Source organism: Capra hircus, chromosome 1 (assembly GCF_001704415.2).
Source record: "Capra hircus breed San Clemente chromosome 1, ASM170441v1, whole genome shotgun sequence".
NCBI lineage: Eukaryota > Metazoa > Chordata > Mammalia > Artiodactyla > Bovidae > Capra > Capra hircus.
This window is the reverse complement of record NC_030808.1, coordinates 40,966,321-40,983,910: the sequence shown is the minus strand read 5'-3', so window position 1 is coordinate 40,983,910 and position 17,590 is coordinate 40,966,321. Positions and strand designations below refer to the sequence as shown.

The window sequence follows — 17,590 nt, the reverse complement described above, 5'->3', positions numbered from 1 at the left end:
ACGTCACGGCACAGGGTCAGGGTCCTATCCTAGACTCAGGCCCTGGAGCCCCTTCCTCAGTGTCTGGGACCAGAAAGGACCCGTGTGGGTAAGGGGCCGCCCAGCATCCGAGAAGGCCAGGGCCGGGGCTGGGGGCAGGGGGGTTCTATTTTCATCACTTGCTGGCAGGGTGTGGCCCCCAGCCCAGTCAGGTGGTGGAGCAGACACATGGCATGGCCTGGCACAGGACTCTGCCCACAGGAAGCCCGGGCTGGGTGGAGGGGGGGTATTGCTCAACTGGGAGCAGGGAGTGGGGACAGGCGAGATGCTTACTGGGTGAACCCCCACCCCCGTACCTTCCTCTGCTGCTTCTGCTCTGGGAGGAGGCATGAGCACAAGAGAGGAGAGAAGAGAGAGTCAGTTTCCAGCAAGGCTGTTCTTGCGCTCTGTGAGAGTCGGGGTGTGCTTGCCTTCCTGCTCCCTGGGGTGTGAGGGGAGACGCTGTCAGGAACACAGCACGCATGTCTACACACGTGTGCGCACACCCCACGGCCTTTTCCCGGAGACATTTACCCCCCTGCTGGGTCCTGGAGTCTGCCCGTCCCCTACCCACAGCCCAGCCCAGCCCAGCTCCATTCAGCTGCTTCCCCCTGCAGGAAACCCGGCGAGTGCTGGTCCCTGGGCTCTGCACGCCCCCCTCCCCATCCACCTGGCCCAAGTCCATGGGCACAAGCCCTCCACCCAGCCCCGAGTTCTGCACCCTCGGTGCCCAGGAAGGGGTCTTCAGGGTCCAAGCTACGCCTGCGGTCCTGTCTGCCCCGGGCACTGCCTCCTCCAGAGGTGACTGACTGATGGTTTCCGGTGTGCTCCCCCTCCCTGGCCCCTGGGACAGGGCAGAGGGCAGGGCCAGCAGCCCCTAGGGCCATGATGCCAGGTCTGGGGCAGGCTTAAGGGCACGGTGGCTCTGTGGCCTCTGGGTCCTCAGGGAAACTCTCTGGTCTTTTCTCAGGAGGCCCAACCCCCAGCCCCCGGCCAGTCCATCCTCTAGCCCTGGGGTCTTCACGGCCAGCCCCCTGCCAGGGGCAGCCCGAGGCAACGGGCTGGAAGCAAGGGTGTGGCTCTCCCCATGCCTTCGACGGGCGCAGCCCCTGCCCAGTGCCCCAGCACTCGCTCATACTCATCCACCCTCTCTTCCACGTCCGACATGGCCTCCTCTTCCCTCTACAGAGAGAGAGAGAGAGAGAGAGAGAGAGACAGTCCAGGTGGGCAGAGGGCCAGCTGCTCGTCTCTGTGGGAAGCCCTGAGCCTGCCATTCCCCAGCCCTGGACCAGCTGCACCGGGCCCGCGGCCCTGTCGTGCAGAGACGCCCTTTCAGCAGGGCCAGGCTGCAGGCTCCTGAGTCTTCTGCAGCCAGGCCTCTTCCCAGGGAGCAGCTCAGCGACAGGGAGGAACCCGCAGGGTCAGCCGACGCCTGGGGCCAAACTCAGGGCCCACGGTCACGGGGAGAGGCCGCTGCATGAGGTTCTGCCTGTGAAACACTCAGAGCCACCGTGGGGAACACGCAGCTCCAGAGCCGCCCAGGGCCGCTGTGTTGGTGGCTGCACAGACACACACAGGTAAACGGCCAGGGGCTCACCCTCACATACGGTCACACACCCACAGCACACAGCAGACACACACCCACACACACAATATCAGACTCACACCAGATACCAGACCCACAGAGGCTAAATGGAAGGGAGCTCACCCTCACACGTGTGCATACACACGCAGCACACAGCAGACGCTGGTCACACCAGACCCCAGACGCACGGGGAGTATGAGCTGAGCAGGGAATCAGGCAGATCACAGATGAGGGAATGCCCACGTCCCAGCCTGTGTGGTGGTCCCCGGGGGACCCTGGGCAGGTGTGGGGTCTGTTCATCTCTCACAGCTGCCGCCTCTACGAAAAGCCCAGCTCCGTGGTGCTTCTCCAGGGTGTCTTCCATGCGGCTCTGGGAACAGAAGCTGGGGTCCAAGCCCCACTCCCAAGGCCTGAGGCAGCCCAGGGCCCCACGTGGGGAAGCGTCTTGCTGTCCCAGTCGCTGTGAGCACACGGAGAGGCCAGAGGGGTGGCTGGGAGGTGGGCATGGCTCGGGACACAAGCTCCACGCCCTGTGTGTGTGACCGTGGGAAGGCTGTGGCCCCTGTGCCTCAGTTTCCTCTTCTCCAAGGGGAGGAAGGCTGGGGTGAAGGGAGGCTGTACCCAGTGCTGTGGCCACCAACCTGTGACTCAGGCTGCAGTGACGGCACCCTGGACGGGGTGCTGATGCCCACTCACCTGTCCCCCAGACCCGGCCCTCATGGTTGAGACCCACCCAGGCACCTGTCTGCAGACGTGCGGTGAGCCCCAGCTCTGGCAGGTGGCATGGTGTCTGCCACAAGGCAGCCCCTTTGTGGCTCAGAGGTGCTGAAGGAGCCCTGCCCGTAGCCCCCAGGGGAGACTGCCTCAGGCGGCAGCCTCAGGCTGGTGACTCTTCTGAGCCTGCTCCCAGTCATCCAGTCCTGCTGGGTCAGGGCAAACAGACCTACAGTGGGGCAGGCAGGGTGGGCCTGGCAATAGGGTGCTTTGGACTGAAGCTGGCTCCCCTGGGTGGGGGTACTCATCCCAAAGAGTCTCCAAATGGGGCGTGGGGGAAGAGCGGCAGGGGGACAGCCCCTAGCCCAGGGTGAGGACTGGCAGGTCAGCACTGCTCCCAAGGGAGCAGTCAGGCCAGAGGCCTGAGCCCCGGGAGAAGTCTGTCACCCTGGGGTGCACGGAGGCCTCCAGGGAGGGGGTTGGCCAGCCTGAGGTGCGGCTCTCACGCTCTCTGTGGCCCTGCGAGTCCCCCTACTCCTGTAAGCACAGCTCCTAAAAATAGAGCCACTCAAGAGGCAGGTCGGGGTGGGGGAGGGCTTCCAGCCCAGAAGAGGCATCTGAGATCGCGTCCAGGCACTGGTGGCAGGAAGGAGGGGGGCCAGGGGACCTCCAGTTGGAAGAGGGGCTAGAAAGCCCACGCCAACCCCCCATCTGTCCTTTCTAGCAGGTTGCCATCACAGCCAAAAGGCCAGGGTCACCTTTCTTGGGGAATAAAGCAGAAACACTGGCCATGCTGTCAAAGACCAAGGTTTAATACCCAGCTTTGCTGTGTGACCTTATCTGAGTCACTTAACCTCTCTGCGCCTCTGTTAACCTATCCATGAAACAGAAGAGCAGAGGCCTCACCCTCAGCCCTGTGCCCAGCAGGCAGCTGGACTCGTCCTGACAGCAGCTGTTGGCCCACCTGCAGAGCTGGACCAGGGCAATGAGATCCTCCCAGGTTCCTGCCCGAAGACCCAGGGTAAAGAGGAATTCGGGAGGTCAGGCCTCCCAGCTGCACCAGGACAAGAATGAGCCTCAAACACCCATCTCCAGGTGCCCCCCCCCACCCCCAGCCGTGTTCCTTCAGGAGGGAGCAGTTCTCCCTGCAGAGCACCAGCAGGTGCTCTCCCCGGTAGGATGGGGGGCAGGGACCCTGGGGTGGGGGCACTGGACTCAGGGTTAACACCCTGACCCAGAGAGCCGGTCTCCCCCCAAGAAACGGGTCTCTCCACGCTGCTCAGCCGTGGAGAGCCCTGTACGTGTGGTAGCCACGCATTCTGGGAAACAAACTCACTCAGAAGGACAATGCAGATGGTGGAGTGCAGTTTATTACACCGGCGGGCCCAAGGCAGAGTCTCCTCTTAGCCAAGGACCCTGACCAGCATTTGTGAAAATCTTTTATACCCCATGTGTACGTGTCTGAACCCACCACTCCAAATTCCTTGAGACTTGCATAAACCAAGGAAAATACAATCCCAATAGCCCCATGATTCAGGTGCTATGTGCTCGAACAGTCAAACAGTTAGTCAATAATCAATAAACCTGAGGTTACACTCTGATAGATACAGAAAAATTTATGGCCTGTCTGGAGGAAGGGGTGATTAGTGTATGTTTTCTCTTAGGTGATGAGTAACCTAGATAGATCTTCAAGGTTCCCTGGTCTAGAGGGGGTCTTGTCCTTCTGTTGTTTTCATAGGCACTAAACACAGATTTCAGAGTTCATTGGAAAGGTGGCTGAGCATGATCAGCATGAACAGGCCTAAGATGGAGTCCAGGCCCTATGAATTCCTTCATCTGGGGTGTGGCCCAGCCCTGCATCTGCCTGGAAGGGCCTCCAGGGTCTGGTCCCCTGGCTGCTTCTGGTGGGCAGGCTTTCTCAGCAGTTCTGACAGCTTATGAACCCCATGGAGGAGAATGTGGCCACGAGGACTGTTCTGACTGGTGTGGGCACCCACGGCCCGGCTCTGCTCCCCAGTGAGGGGGGGAGGACCTGCCCAGGATGGGGCAGGGGCTCCCCGCCTAGAGGGAGGAGGTGCCAGGAAGGGGAGTCCCCGAGGGTCGGAACATCATTTCATTTAGAGGCCTGGCCTCTCCATCCTACAGAGGAGAAAAGAGACCCAGGGAGGGACAGCTATTCACCCAAGATCTTCCACCCACCCCAGGCCTTCAGTGGGACGTCTGTGATTCACACCGGAGTCTCCAGCCTCAGGCTGAGGGTCCGATAAACTAGGTTCAGGGAGTTATCTCTGAGACTCCGCCCTCTAAAGCTCCCGAGGGAAGGGGGCCTCTTCCAGCTCTGACACCCAGTCAGAGTGGACACTGCGACTTCGGACAGAGGGCCCAGACTACAGGGCATGCCTCTGCTCTTAGAGCCTGCCCCAGTCTTACCCAGAACAGGAGCTGCCAATGGGTCTTGTGGTGTCTGCTCTGCCCTGTGGGGTCTGGGCGAGGGCAGGGGCTGGACAGGCTTTAAACAGGCCCGCGGCCTGGTGGTGGGAGAAATGTGTGCGGGAGTCACGCTGAAGGTGGTGGGGGCAGGGGGAGAGGGGGTGTTGGCTGCTATTTTAGCAGGCGCCAGGGACAGGGCTAAGGGAACATGTACCCCAGGCCATATAAGCACATGTGGTCTTCCAGCTGCTCAGATAAACTATTTAAAACCAGGACAGCCACGCAGGGGACAGGAGGGAGCAGGCACATAACACAAGCCAGCTGTCTGTCCTGAAAACCCCGATAAAGCAGATGCCAGCAGTCAGGAAGGCAGGTTGGGGCAGAAGCTCAGCTGTGGTGATGTGTGGACAAGGGTGCTTCCAGGCTACTGGCTCCTCTAGCGGGTGAACACCCTTAGGGGGGAGGCAGGCTCTGGCGGCCTCAGTGAGCACACCTACAGAGGGGTCTGCTTGCCCCCCAAGCCACGTGGCAAGCCCTCCCCCACTGGGCAGGGAGTAGACCCACGGCAGGGTGTCAAATTCAAGGTCAAACTTCCAGCAAAGAGCAAGGGTTCTCTTCAAAGAGGCAGCTGGTTGAGTAGAGGGGTAGGGAAGATGGTTGAAATTCAAGACACGACAGCTTAAAATTACAATCTGCTAAACCCACTAGAATACAACATCCACGCGGCCAGCACACGGGCCTTGCATTTGCTTGCACGCCTGTGTCTGCGGCCTCCAGCACAGCACCTGGGTCATGGAAGGGCTCGGGACAGGACAAAGAAGAGGAAGCAAACCTGGGATAGGCCTGCTCTCTGAATTCTCAGGGCCGCTGTCCTGCCCAACTCCTCCTGGGCCCTGAGTCCCAGCCCTGCCAAGGGCCGCCTGTGGTGACGCACACTCCTCTCTGTGGGCAACGATAGCCTCTCCCCGCGTCCCCCCTCACCTGACCCACGTCCCACCCCCCCTCAACTTTGTTGCCTGGGGAGCCCCAGGCCCCATCCGACACGTGCTCCTCACCCGCTCTTCTACTGACCTGGCCCCATCTCAGCTGACGCTGTCCTTCCACGGTCCCCGGGGGCCTCTGAGCCCAGTGGCCCTTCCCATACCAGTAGATCCGGGGCAAGACCGGCGGAAGCCAGGAGCCAGCAGCTGGCACCGGGGGACAGTGAGCAGCCAGGCTGCCACCCGCTCTCCTGGTCTGGCTCCCGGGAGCCCAGCCAGGCTTTGTGTCCTGCCCCGAAATCTGCAATTTAGGAACCGCTTTTCCTACACCTTCCCTTAACTCAAGCTACTTCAGTGGGTGCCTTGTAAGCTCAAAAGTCCTTCATATGGGACAGAATTTGCTTCCGTGGATGCTTGGGAGAGGGCTCTGGCACCCGAGGCCCCACAGGAAAAGCCTGGCAGGTTCCAGGCATCCGTGGCCTGACTGTGTGGGGGATCCAGGGGCCATCCTAAGGCAGGATGGACTAACCCAGAGCACAGGCGGCCGTCACTGCAGCCGCCACAGCTGGCCTGCCCTGGACGCCCTGCCCTTGCCCACGAGGGGAAGTCACCTCTCCGAGCTAACAGCAGATGAGGGACAAGAACGCAGAGATGGTGCCCGCGGCCCTGGGGACCCACAGGAGGCCTGGCACAGGAGGCGGGCGTGGTCAGGCGGGTGCCCGGGCTGTGTGCTGTCCTCACACATCGCCCTGAGGTCACCCTGGGCGTGCGTCGCCCCTCCCCCCGTGAAGGGTGAGTGCAGGGACTTCATGTGTAGAGTGAGTGCAAGAGGGTGGGCAGTGTGGTGCTGCCCTCTGCACCCTTCCAAGGAAGCCCCAATGGGCACTGAGGGCTCCCCGCGGGGGCAACAGCACCAGCCACACAGAGCACGCAGAGCTGACGGCACCAGGCTGGCTCTGGCCGCTTGGTCTACACACAGCTCAGCGTCCCCTCTGGCCCAGGAGGGCAGGGGAGAGGAGATCTAGGTGTGGGGGCAAGTGTGCTGGGCTGTGGCCAGAGGCTGCTGTCAGACAAATGCCTGCCCCCCTCGAGCCCCCACAGCCAGAACATCATCCCCACACTGTTTAGCCTCCACTGAAAAGCAAAGCTTCTGGAAAGAATGATTTTTAAGGAATTATTGGTCACACCTGAGAGTGAATGAGTTTATCAGCTCTTTCCTGAGTGTGGGGAGGGGCACAGGATGGGTTAGCCAGGACAGCAGGTGGGGTGTGAAGGGGAGCAAGGCAGGGCCTGGGAGAGGTCAGCATGGCTCCTCCAGCCTGGCAGGCAGCACAAGGACGGCGGGGGCCAGCCTGGGAGAGGTGCACGGAGACACTGGTGCGACCTGACGGACCCGGAGGAGGAGGAAGAGCAGGAGCCCACGTGGACAGGGTGGCGAGGCTCTGTGCAGACGCGCAGCGCCCGCAGCCGGACCGGCACGGGGCACACCTGCCCCAGAGGGGCGGCGAGGAAGCTGGCCAGCATCCTCCCGGGTCCAGTGTGGACAGTGGGCGGGAGAGGCAGCCAGCGCGGCTGCTGGCCTGAGACTGGCTCCTCACACCTGCGGGACCAAGGGCGGTTAGGACAAGGGGGTTCATGGGGTGGGGCAGGGACACCCCCTTTTCCCCAGTCCCCCCACGCTGGGCAGGGCCCAGGCCTGCTGTGGAGGAGTGGGCGCCTACTGGCCCATATTCTCCAGGGATAGCCGCCCCAGCCCCTGGGCCCCGACTCACCTTGGCACCCAGCGGGGGCTCTGGCTTCTTCCTACACTGGGGACTCTTGTCAGCTTCCGACTCCTACTGCGTCTTCTGGTTCTGGGCATCAGGACAGAGACCGGGCTCAGGCTGCTGCAGAGTCCCCTGGCCCGTCCCTTCCTGGGGGAGGACTCCAGGCCCTCCTTCCACCCTCTGACCCACAGGCTTCCCCACAGCCATCCCGCATGCAGAGCTTATCCACTATGCTTGGGGCTGTCCCTTCCCTGATGGGTCATTCCACGAGAGGCCTGCAGGGAGATGCCCAGTACCTGTGGGCCCTGCTGTGCTGACTCCTGGGCCCTGCTCATCCACAGGTTGAGCTGTGACTTCTCCACCCCTGAGAGCTGCAAGTTCTCCTGAGGAGAGAGCTCCCACCTTGGGGACGGGCTGGCATCTCCAGAGGGCCCCCTCCCCACATCTACACGGCCAGGCCATAGGACCCTCCCCCGGAGCTGTGTGAACAGCTGGGCTGGGGGCTCAGCAACAGGCATGGCCGGGCCCTCGAGTCCGCCAGACAGACGCAGGAAAGCATGGAACTGTCCTGCAGTGCCCAGGCTTCAGCTCTGCAGACCCCAGGCTCAGCGGTCTGCAGACGCCTGGCAGGCCCGAGCCACTCACCTTGTGGCTGGAGGCTGGGCCCTCGGCTCTGGCCCACCAGCGAGGGAGACTTGGCCTCCGCCTCCGTGCTGGGGCTGCTCACCTGGACGGAGCAGGGGGCGAGTCATGCGGGAGGACAGGCAGCCGGGAGCCCCCGCAGGCCCGGCTCACACCATCAGCCATGGAGCAGTGGCAGCAGGCCAGTCCTCTGCCCCCGCCTGCTGCCTCGGCTGTGGGGGTGTAGGCCCAGGCCCAGGGCCAGGCCAGTGGACAGGGCTTCCAGGGATGGGGGAGCTTCTAGAAGCATCTGAGGCTTCCCTGGAGTCTGGGCCTGGGATGAGGGTGTGGTGTGGGTGCCAGGTGAGACCCCATCCCAGTCCCCTGTCCTATGGGCAGCAGAGCAGGCAGGGAGGGGAGACAGAGCTGGGGCGGGCCTGGAGGGAGGAGGACAGGGAAAAGGGAGGAAGCCAGAGACACGGGGAGGACAGCAGATGGGAGCACAGGAGACAGGGAGGCCGCCAGAGATGCCGGGAGGACGGGGAGGTGGGGGGCACCGTGCACCTGCAGAGTGACGGGTGGGAGGCCGCCAGCCCGGGGCAGAGGCCCTGCCGAAGATTCAGATTCCTTCTCAGGCCCAGTGCCCTGCTGCCTCCTGGGGCTGGACGCGCACTCTGCTGAGGCTGAGTGCTCCCAGTCCTGGGGCCACACTGGGGCCATGGCCCTGCCTGGGGCCGGCTGCATCTCGGGGACTGGGGTCTTCTCGAAGACGGTGGCTTTCTCAGACACTGATCTCTTCTCTGAGTCGCTGGCTTTGTCTGGAACTGCCCTCTTTCCTGAGACAGCTCTCTCCTCCAGCACAGAGATCTTCTGGAACATGGAACATTTACTGGGGCTGGGAGTCTCAGGGTCCAGGCTTGCTTCCGGATCAGTGTCTTCCGTGCAGCAGACGGCTTCTAGGAGCCAGCATGTGCCCTGCCCGCCAGGCCCCCCTGCCAGGCCTGCAGTGGAGGAGTGGGTGCCTGCTGGCCCACGTTCTCCAGGGAGAGCTGCCCAAACCGCTGGGCCCCCACTCACCTCGGCACCCAGCGGGGCCTCTGGTTTCTTCCTCCACTGGGGCTTGCTGCCAGCTGCCAACTCCCTCTGTGTCTCCTGGTTCTGGGCATCAGGTCAGAGACTGGGCTCAGGCTGCTGCAGAGCCCCCTGGCCCGCCCCTTCTCAGGGGAGGACCCCAGGCCCGACTCCTTCCACCCTCTGACCCGCAGGCTTCCACATGGCCGTCCCGCGTGCAGAGCATCTCCACTGCACTCAGGGCTGTCCCTCCCCTGATGGGTCATCCCACTATGAGAGGCCTGCAGGGAGACCGGGGCCAGAGGGGCACATGTGGTACGTGTGGGCCCTGCTGTGCTGACTCCTGGGCCCTGCTCATCCACAGGTTGAGCCGTGACTTCACCCCTGAGAGCTGCAAGTTCTCCTGAGGAGAGAGCTCCCACCTTGGGGCCGGGCTGGCATCTCCAGAGGGTCCCCCTCACCACATCTACACGGCCAGGCCATGGGACCCTCCCCCGGAGCTGTGTGCACCGCTGGGCTGGGGGCTCAGCAGCAGGCATGGATGGGCCCTCGAGTCCGCCAGACAGATGCAGGAAAGCATGGAGCTATCCCACAGTGCCCAGGCGCCAGTTCTGCAGACCCCAGGCTCAGCGGTCTGCAGAGCCCTGGTGCACCAGGGCCACTCACCTTGCGGCTAGAGGCTGGGCTCTCTTGGCTCTGGCCCACCTGCTCCTTCTCGAAAAGGTGGCGCTTGCTGGTGACATCCACGGGAGCCACGGGAAACTCAGTGTGGAATGGGTTTGCATACCTGATAGACTCTGATCTCTGGGAGCAGAGAGCACAGTCCGTTGACTCTGGAGGCTGAGGCCCCTTGCATGCCCAGCACACTCCAGGGCCCGGCCCTCTCACCTGTATGGCCGAGAGGTATTGCTCCACCTTCAGGCCCAATTTGACCGAGCTGGCCGGGAGCCTCATGCTGGTGCTGCAGGGCAGGAAGACAGGGCGAGACTAAGCAGGTGAGTCCTTCCCGCCCACGGGACACTGGGCCTGCCCCTGTGCCCCACCTCACTCTGGCAAAGAGAATGTGGCCTCTGTACACAGACGGTGGGGGCTCCCTGTCCACCCGAGACACGGTCCTTTTGGCAGGACCCCCAGGCCAGAAACAGCTGCTATCCCTGTGCTGTGGAGTCTGTCCCGCCTCAGACGCTGCTCCCCTCTCTCCACCTTCCACCCTCCCGAACCCCAGGCTCCCCTTTCCAGATCAACCCCATCCTGCCCTCAGGCACAGGCAGCATGAAAGGCCCATGACCTGGGTCTGATGCCCTCCTGAACCTGGTGCCCCAACCCTGCTCCCCGTGCTGCCACGCAGGCTAGCCGGCCTCCATGTGGACTCTGTTCCAAGCCCCTCCACTTGCCGACCCTCCGTGCAGAGCTGCCTGCAGTGCTCTCCCCACCTCACATCCCCTGATGCCCTCCGCCCCCTGCCATCGCCCTGCTGTCTCATAGAGTTCTCCCCACCTCATGCTCCCTGACGCTCGCCATCTTCTGCCCTCACCCCACTCTCGCAGGCTGAGCTCCCCTGACTGCAAGGGGCTCCAGCCCTCGGTTCCTGTCCTGAACCCCTGGGACCTCTGAGCCCTGTGGTTCCTGAATGTCTCACTCTGAAGCAAAGGCAGCAACTCCCTCATCCACTGTGTGCCCCACGTCCCCAAACCTCGCCCAGGACTGCTGGTCTCAGAGACAGTCTTGGGGCAGATGGTGCAGCCTGCGTGCATGAATCCCCAGTGCTTGACTCAAACGACTCCAGCACACCCACTCGCCCCCACCCCGCCCCCGGCAACCCATGGCCCAGGACGTCCCCTCCCACCCGCCTTCTCCAGGCAGGTGGACCCTCCCCTTGCTGCACCTCATGCCTCAGCCCCACATCAGATGAGCCCCAGGGCCCCCAGGCCCTGACCTGCGGGTTAAGGCCGCCTCTGAGCTATCTCTCCGGGGGCTCATCTGGAAAGAGAAGAAAGGTGCCAGTGAGCGGGGTCCGTGGCAGCCACAGCCTCCACAAGGGAGGACTTGCCTCTCAGAACACAGCCCACCCTGGGTTCTCGCCCACACTCTTCTCTACACAGACCCCAGCCACACCCCCATGAAAGGCCTGCCTTGGGCCTGGGGCATGGCCCCTCCCATCAAGCCAGGTCAACAGCCCCTCCTTGATGCCCCCAGATCTTCTCAGGGTGCCTCCTGCCTGCCTCCCCACTGCCCCGAGCCCTGCAGGGAGGGGCCCACAGCAGCCAGGCTCACCCTGAAGGAGATGGTGTGGGGGCTGGAACGCTGCAGGCTGCTGCTGAAGGTGGGCAAGGCCACTGTTGGCGAGGGGGACTTGGCCTCCGCCTCCGTGCTGGGGTTGCTCACCTGGACGAAGCAGGGAGCAAGTCATGCGGGAGAACAGGCAGCCTGGAGCCCCCGCAGGCCCGGCTCACCCTAGCAGCAAGGGGCGGTGGCAGCAGGCTGGTCCTCTGCCCCCGCCTGCTGCCTCGGCTGTGGAGGTGCAGCCACAGGCTCAGGGCCAGGCCAGTGGACAGGGTTTCCAGGGATGGAGGAGCTTCTAGAAGCATCTGAGGCTTCCCTGGAGTCTGGGCCTGGGATGAGGGTGTGGTGTGGGTGCCAGGTGAGACCCCATCCCAGTCCCCTGTCCTGTGGGCAGCAGAGCAGGCAGGGAGGGGAGACACAGATGGGGCTGGCCTGGAGGGAGGAGGACAGGAGAAAGGGAGGAAGCCAGAGACACGGGGAGGACAGCAGATGGGAGGACAGGAGACAGGGAGGCCGCCAGAGATGCCGGGAGGACAGGGAGGTGGGGGGCACCGTGCACCTGCAGAGTGACAGGCGGGAGGCCGCCAGCCTGGGGCAGAGGCCCCGCCGAAGACTCGGGCTCCTTCTCAGGCCCAGTGCCCCGCTGCCTCCTGGGGCTGGACGGGCACTCTGCTGAGGCTGAGTGCTCCCAGTCCTGGGGCCACACTGGGGCCACGGCCCTGCCTGGGGCCGGCTGCATCTCGGGGACTGGGGTCTTCTCGAAGACGGTGGCTTTCTCAGACACTGATCTCTTCTCTGAGTCGCTGGCTTTGTCTGGAACTGCCCTCTTTCCTGAGACAGCTCTCTCCTCCAGCACAGAGATCTTCTGGAACATGGAGCATTTACTGGGGCTGGGGGGTCTCAGGGTCTAGACTTGCTTCCGGATCAAGTGTCTTCCGTGCAGCAGACGGCTTCTAGGAGCCAGCATGTGCCCTGCCCGCCAGGCCCCCCTGCCAGGCCTGCAGTGGAGGAGTGGGTGCCTGCTGGCCCACGTTCTCCAGGGAGAGCTGCCCAAACCGCTGGGCCCCCACTCACCTCGGCACCCAGCGGGGCCTCTGGTTTCTTCCTCCACTGGGGTTTGCTGCCAGCTGCCAACTCCCTCTGTGTCTCCTGGTTCTGGGCATTGGGACAGAGACCGGGCTCAGGCTGCTGCAGAGCCCCCTGGCCCGCCCCTTCTCAGGGGAGGACCCCAGGCCCGACTCCTTCCACCCTCTGACCCGCAGGCTTCCACATGGCCGTCCCGCGTGCAGAGCATCTCCACTGCACTCAGGGCTGTCCCTCCCCTGATGGGTCATCCCACTATGAGAGGCCTGCAGGGAGACCGGGGCCAGAGGGGCACATGTGGTACGTGTGGGCCCTGCTGTGCTGACTCCTGGGCCCTGCTCATCCACAGGTTGAGCCGTGACTTCACCCCTGAGAGCTGCAAGTTCTCCTGAGGAGAGAGCTCCCACCTTGGGGCCAGGCTGGCATCTCCAGAGGGTCCCCCTCACCACATCTACACGGCCAGGCCATAGGACCCTCCCCCGGAGCTGTGTGCACCGCTGGGCTGGGGGCTCAGCAACAGGCATGGCCGGGCCCTTGAGTCCACCAGACAGACGCAGGAAAGCATGGAGCTGTCCCACAGTGCCCAGGCTCCAGTTCTGCAGACCCCAGGCTCAGTGGTCTGCAGATGGCTGGCGGGCCAGAGCCACTCACCTTGTGGCTGGAGGCTGGGTCCTCTTGGCTCTGGCCTAGCAGCTCCTTCTCGAAGAGGTTGCGCTTGCTGGTGACATCCACAGGAGCCACGGGGAACTCAGTGTGGAATGGGTTTGCATACATGACGGACTCTGATCTCTGGGAGCAGAGAGCACAGGCCGCTGATCCTGGAGGCTGAGGCTCCTGGCACACCTAGCACACTCCAGGGCCCGGCCCTCTCACCTGTATGGCCGAGAGGTATTGGTCCACCTTCAGGCCCAATTTGACCGAGCTGGCCGGGAGCCTCATGCTGGTGCTGCAGGGCAGGAAGACAGGGCGAGACAAAGCAGGTGAGTCCTTCCCGCCCACGGGACACTGGGCCTGCCCCTGTGCCCCACCTCACTCTGGCAAAGAGAATGTGGCCTCTGTACACAGACGGTGGGGGCTCCCTGTCCTCCCGAGACACGGTCCATTTGGCAGAAACAGCTGCTGTCCCTGCCCCGTAGAATCAGTCCCGCCTCAGACGCTGCTCCCCTCTCTCCACCTTCCACACCGTGGCCCCCAGGAACCCCATCCTGCCTTCAGACACAGGCAGCGTGAAAGGCTCACGACCTGGGTCTGACGCCCTCTTGAACCTGCTGCTCCCCATGCTGCTGCGCCGGCTGGCTGGCCTCCATGTGGACTCCGCTCCAAGCCCCTCCACTTGCCAACCCTCCGTCCAGTGCTGCCTGCATAGCTCTCCCCACCTCACGCCTGTAGGGTGCAACCACTCCATTTTCAACAAATACCTCTTCTCTGTCAGGCCCTGCCGTTTACAGATGAGGAGCAAAGACAGGCAGGGCGCTGGCCCGAGTCACATGGCAATGGGCACAGGAGCCGGGAGTGGTGCCCAGGCCTCCGTGCCCCCATGGCCACGTGGGTGCAGTGCAGGCCAAATGCCCTGAGCCCCCTCTCCAGGAGCTGGGGAGCAGCACAGGAGGCTGCCCCAAACCTGGGCTGCTGCAGAAGGGCCCCTCCTGTGCCTCCACCTGCCCGCCCCAGCTCAGGTGAGTTCACTCGCTGGCTGAGCCTCCTGCCAGATCTGCGAACTGAGCTTGTTCAGAAGTGAGAGGAGATGCGTCCCCCGAGTGGGCCCTGTCCCCGCGGTGAGGCGTGTTGGGGAGCTCAGTCTTGGGACTAGTGATCAGACCAGCAGCACCTCCTTCCCATCAGAATCCACGGGGGTCCACTAGCAGAAGGGGGCCGGGCTGAAGGGGCATGGTTGGCCCAGGGCCCAAAAACCCCCAGGTCGTGCCCCTGGTGCACGAGCTGTGCACCCACCTGAGAGGGGGGTTAGCACTCTCAGGAGCGAGGAAGGATGAGCTAAGCTTATAAAATGCCCAGCAAGAGCGGCCCAGCTCACCCACACTGGTCCTGACCAGCCTGGGGCCCGCAGAAGGTCAGCCCACTCCCCAGGCAGGGGCAGCTGGTCCATCCTCACTGGGGTCCTGCCTCCCACCCGCACCTCTCAGGGGCCGGCAGGTCCTCATCGTCCGTGGTGAATCTCAGGTTCCAGAGTCGCCGCCGGTGTTCTCGCTCCTGTTCCTCCTTGTCCTCCAGGGCCCGCTGCTGGGTCCGGCTGGCGGGAATGGAGGGTCAGCATAGCCTCAGGGTGACGTCCAGAGCGTCCCCACTGCTGACATCGTGGGTGAGGGGAGCGGCGTGCCAGACTTCACCCTGCACCCCCCTGGAATGGGGGTCCACCCTGCCTGGATGCCCAGGGACGTGGCAGGGTGGTCACTGCTCAGCTCGAAGGAGGCAGGTGAACCTGGCAGAGCCCGGCTTTGATCTGAGGCTCTCAGATGAACAGTGACTGAGAAACATCCCAGCTCCCCGGCTCCCCGGCTCCCCGGCTCCCCGGCTCCCCTGGGATGTCCCAGCCCCGCAGACAGAGATCCCAGATGAACCAGCCATCCCCAAAGGGGAACCCAGCATTGCTTCCCTCACTGTCTAGGTGCTCCAGCCTCCTTCACCTCCGAAAACCAGCCTTCCTGTGGGCGGGAGTGAGGGGCAGAGCCTGCCTCTGGCCCCTGGTCACTTGGTCACTCACAGTCACTCACACCGGTCACGCTCCCAGCCATAGTCACTCACAGTCATTCATAGTCATTCTCAGAGCCATAGTCACTCTCATACCGGTCCCCCTCATAGCCACCCCCCAGACCCCACCTTCCACCATCCTGCCTCCAGCCCCTTGTCCCTACCTCCCCTGCCCCAGCCTCCCACCAGTCATCCTCACCCACCTGCCCGCACACCTACCTCCCCCCAGCGCCCCACTCCCATTCTAGCCAAAGAGCAAAGAATTTCTGAGGAACCAAGCTGGGCTAGCCTCCCACTGGGAACTACAGGGTCACAGATTCACCAACCAAATACTGAGAAAGGGAAGTGAGCCCCGCTCTGCACCGGGAGGGAAAGGGCTGGACTGCAGATGGGGGACACGACGGGCCTGGAGGCCAGAGGCTCGGCCTACTGGGAGGGAGGCCAGGGGCGGGGCCCGCGGGGAGGGAGGCAGGGCCTGCAGGGAGGTAGGCCGGGGGCGGGCCCCGGGGAGGGAGGCGGAGCTTCCCCAGGGGCCACAGGGGAAGCTCCAGGCCTTGTGGGCCAGGGCTCCTGTCCAGCAGTCTGGGCCCCGATCAGAAGGGTCCGGGGAAGGCCACCCTCTCGCCTCCCAGCATCACTGTAGGGTAGTAAGGCTCCCACCTGGTTAGCGCCCAGACCTGTTCCCCAGCCTCTCCGCTGCCATATTCCTACCGTGGCCTCGCCTGCCTCTATAGAGCCTCACATGCAACCACGGAAGAAGTATCATAGGAGGAGCAGACGCGTTACCTGGAGGAAACCCACAAGTTTTACCAACTGAATGACATATAAAACCTATCTAAGAAGCTTCCTAAAGGAAAGAGCCCCCGGACCCTGGGGAGACTTCTGCAGGGCCAGGTCAGACAGCCTGCTTAATCCTCCCACCTAAGGGGGGGTCACTTCCCTGCACCTCCCCAGTCCTCCTTCCTAAAAGGGGCAGGAGCCACACCACCACCCTGACCTCTTCGTTCAGGCCCAGCGTCATGTTCGCTGACCTGGTGTTTAGTAAACTCACGTTTTTTAAGCAGGGCTCCCCGGCTCGTGAACAAAAGGACAGGAGGGACAAAAGACAAGGGGCAGCAGCGCTGGAGGGGACAGAGCTCCGAGGAGCGGGTGTGCGGGTGGAGCCGGCATGTGCGGCAGTGGGGGCAGGGGATGCTGAACTCAGCAGAAGGGGCGCCAGAGCAGGTGCTTGGGGACCAAGGGAGACGTGGGTTCACTCCGTGTGTGGGGAGCCACTAGGAGACTTAAGTGATGGATTTGGGACACAATTTGAAGGCAGAGTCTACTGGGTTTGCTGGGGGGCTGGATGGGGATGGGGGGCCAGCGAGGCAATGAGAAAAATGAAGGAAAGTGGGCTTGAGCAGCTCCTGGTGGTGCCTTTAGAAGGCTGGGGGCCATCAGGGAGGGAGGGTTTCAGTTGATGTCTGCAGCAGTGGTGGTTGGGGGTGGGGGGGTGGGAGGACGTGAAGGGTGAGGAGACACTCCCTCGATGGAGGAGAGAGGAGCCAGCCTGGTGGACCACAGGAAGGGGATGTGCTGAGACAGCAGGAAGGGGCCCACCAGGGCAATGCTGGGCAAAGAGGCTCCCAGACCCTTAGAAAAAGCACGATTGGACAAGAGACAACCAGGGGGCTCCAGAAGGAGGAGCTTGTAACGCCTAGCATCTGAGAAGGTTTAACAAGCAGCAGTATCAGAGATTTGCAAACAAAGTGTGGAGAGCTTGTCCCATGGGGAGAGAAAAGGCCATGGGACAGGGTGCATCCACCACGGTGCCCAGAACATGCGTGCCACCAAACGTGGTGCCAAGTACAGGGGGCAGGGTGCTCCCCCTCGTGGGGTCACCAGATCTCTGCCTGACATGTGGGAGCACAAAGGGGCAGCAAACTCTAGGCCCCACACTGGTACCTGCCCACACCTGGCTGTCAGCCTCACTGGCGGTGCAGACCTCAGCAACCTGCCTGTCAGGGCTCGACTCCCCCCGAGTGGGTGGGAAGGGCTCCAGCCCAGGCACCACGGCCTTGATCATGGGATGGAAACTGGACCATTCCAGGCCTCTGCCGTCACTGACTCTACGGGAATCCACGGCCCCTCCAACCAGGCCCTGATGCCCTCGTCCAGGTGAGAAAGGACCCCTGCACGTGGCTTCCCCTGGGTCCACACGGTCAGCCCTCCCCCTGTGGACCCTCCCTCGAGTCCAGAATTTGGGGTCAGCCATGCACTGCAGAGATGAGAGTCCACCCCCAACAGGGTGACTGGCCCACAAAGCTGGGACTCCCCTGCACACCTGTGGCCAG

General features: G+C 63.2%; 1 protein-coding gene and 1 long non-coding RNA gene across 2 annotated transcripts; both read right to left on the bottom strand.

Moving 5' to 3' along the window:
- Nucleotides 6,957-8,268, bottom strand: LOC106504018. The gene is made up of 3 exons (XR_001297627.2): nt 7,790-8,268; nt 7,500-7,580; nt 6,957-7,327 (listed from the first exon to the last, which is right to left on the bottom strand). It is a non-coding gene; the product is annotated as an uncharacterized LOC106504018 (long non-coding RNA).
- Nucleotides 8,293-10,405, bottom strand: LOC108636218. The gene is made up of 3 exons (XM_018049375.1): nt 9,852-10,405; nt 8,626-9,272; nt 8,293-8,503 (listed from the first exon to the last, which is right to left on the bottom strand). The coding sequence occupies exons 1-3, from the start codon at nt 10,137-10,139 to the stop codon at nt 8,293-8,295; spliced, it is 1,146 nt and encodes a 381-aa protein (XP_017904864.1). The 5' UTR covers nt 10,140-10,405.

Coding starts and splice junctions, on each gene's coding strand:
- LOC108636218 (XM_018049375.1), bottom strand. CDS start 10,139: ATGAGGCTCCCGGCCAGCTCGGTCAAATTGGGCCTGAAGGTGGAGCAA. Junction 9,273..9,851: donor GCCCAGCCTCTAGCCGCAAG/GTGAGTGGCCCT, acceptor CCTGATGCCCAG/AACCAGGAGACACAGAGGGA. Junction 8,504..8,625: donor GCATCTCTGGCGGCCTCCCT/GTCTCCTGTGCT, acceptor TGCTGCCCATAG/GACAGGGGACTGGGATGGGG.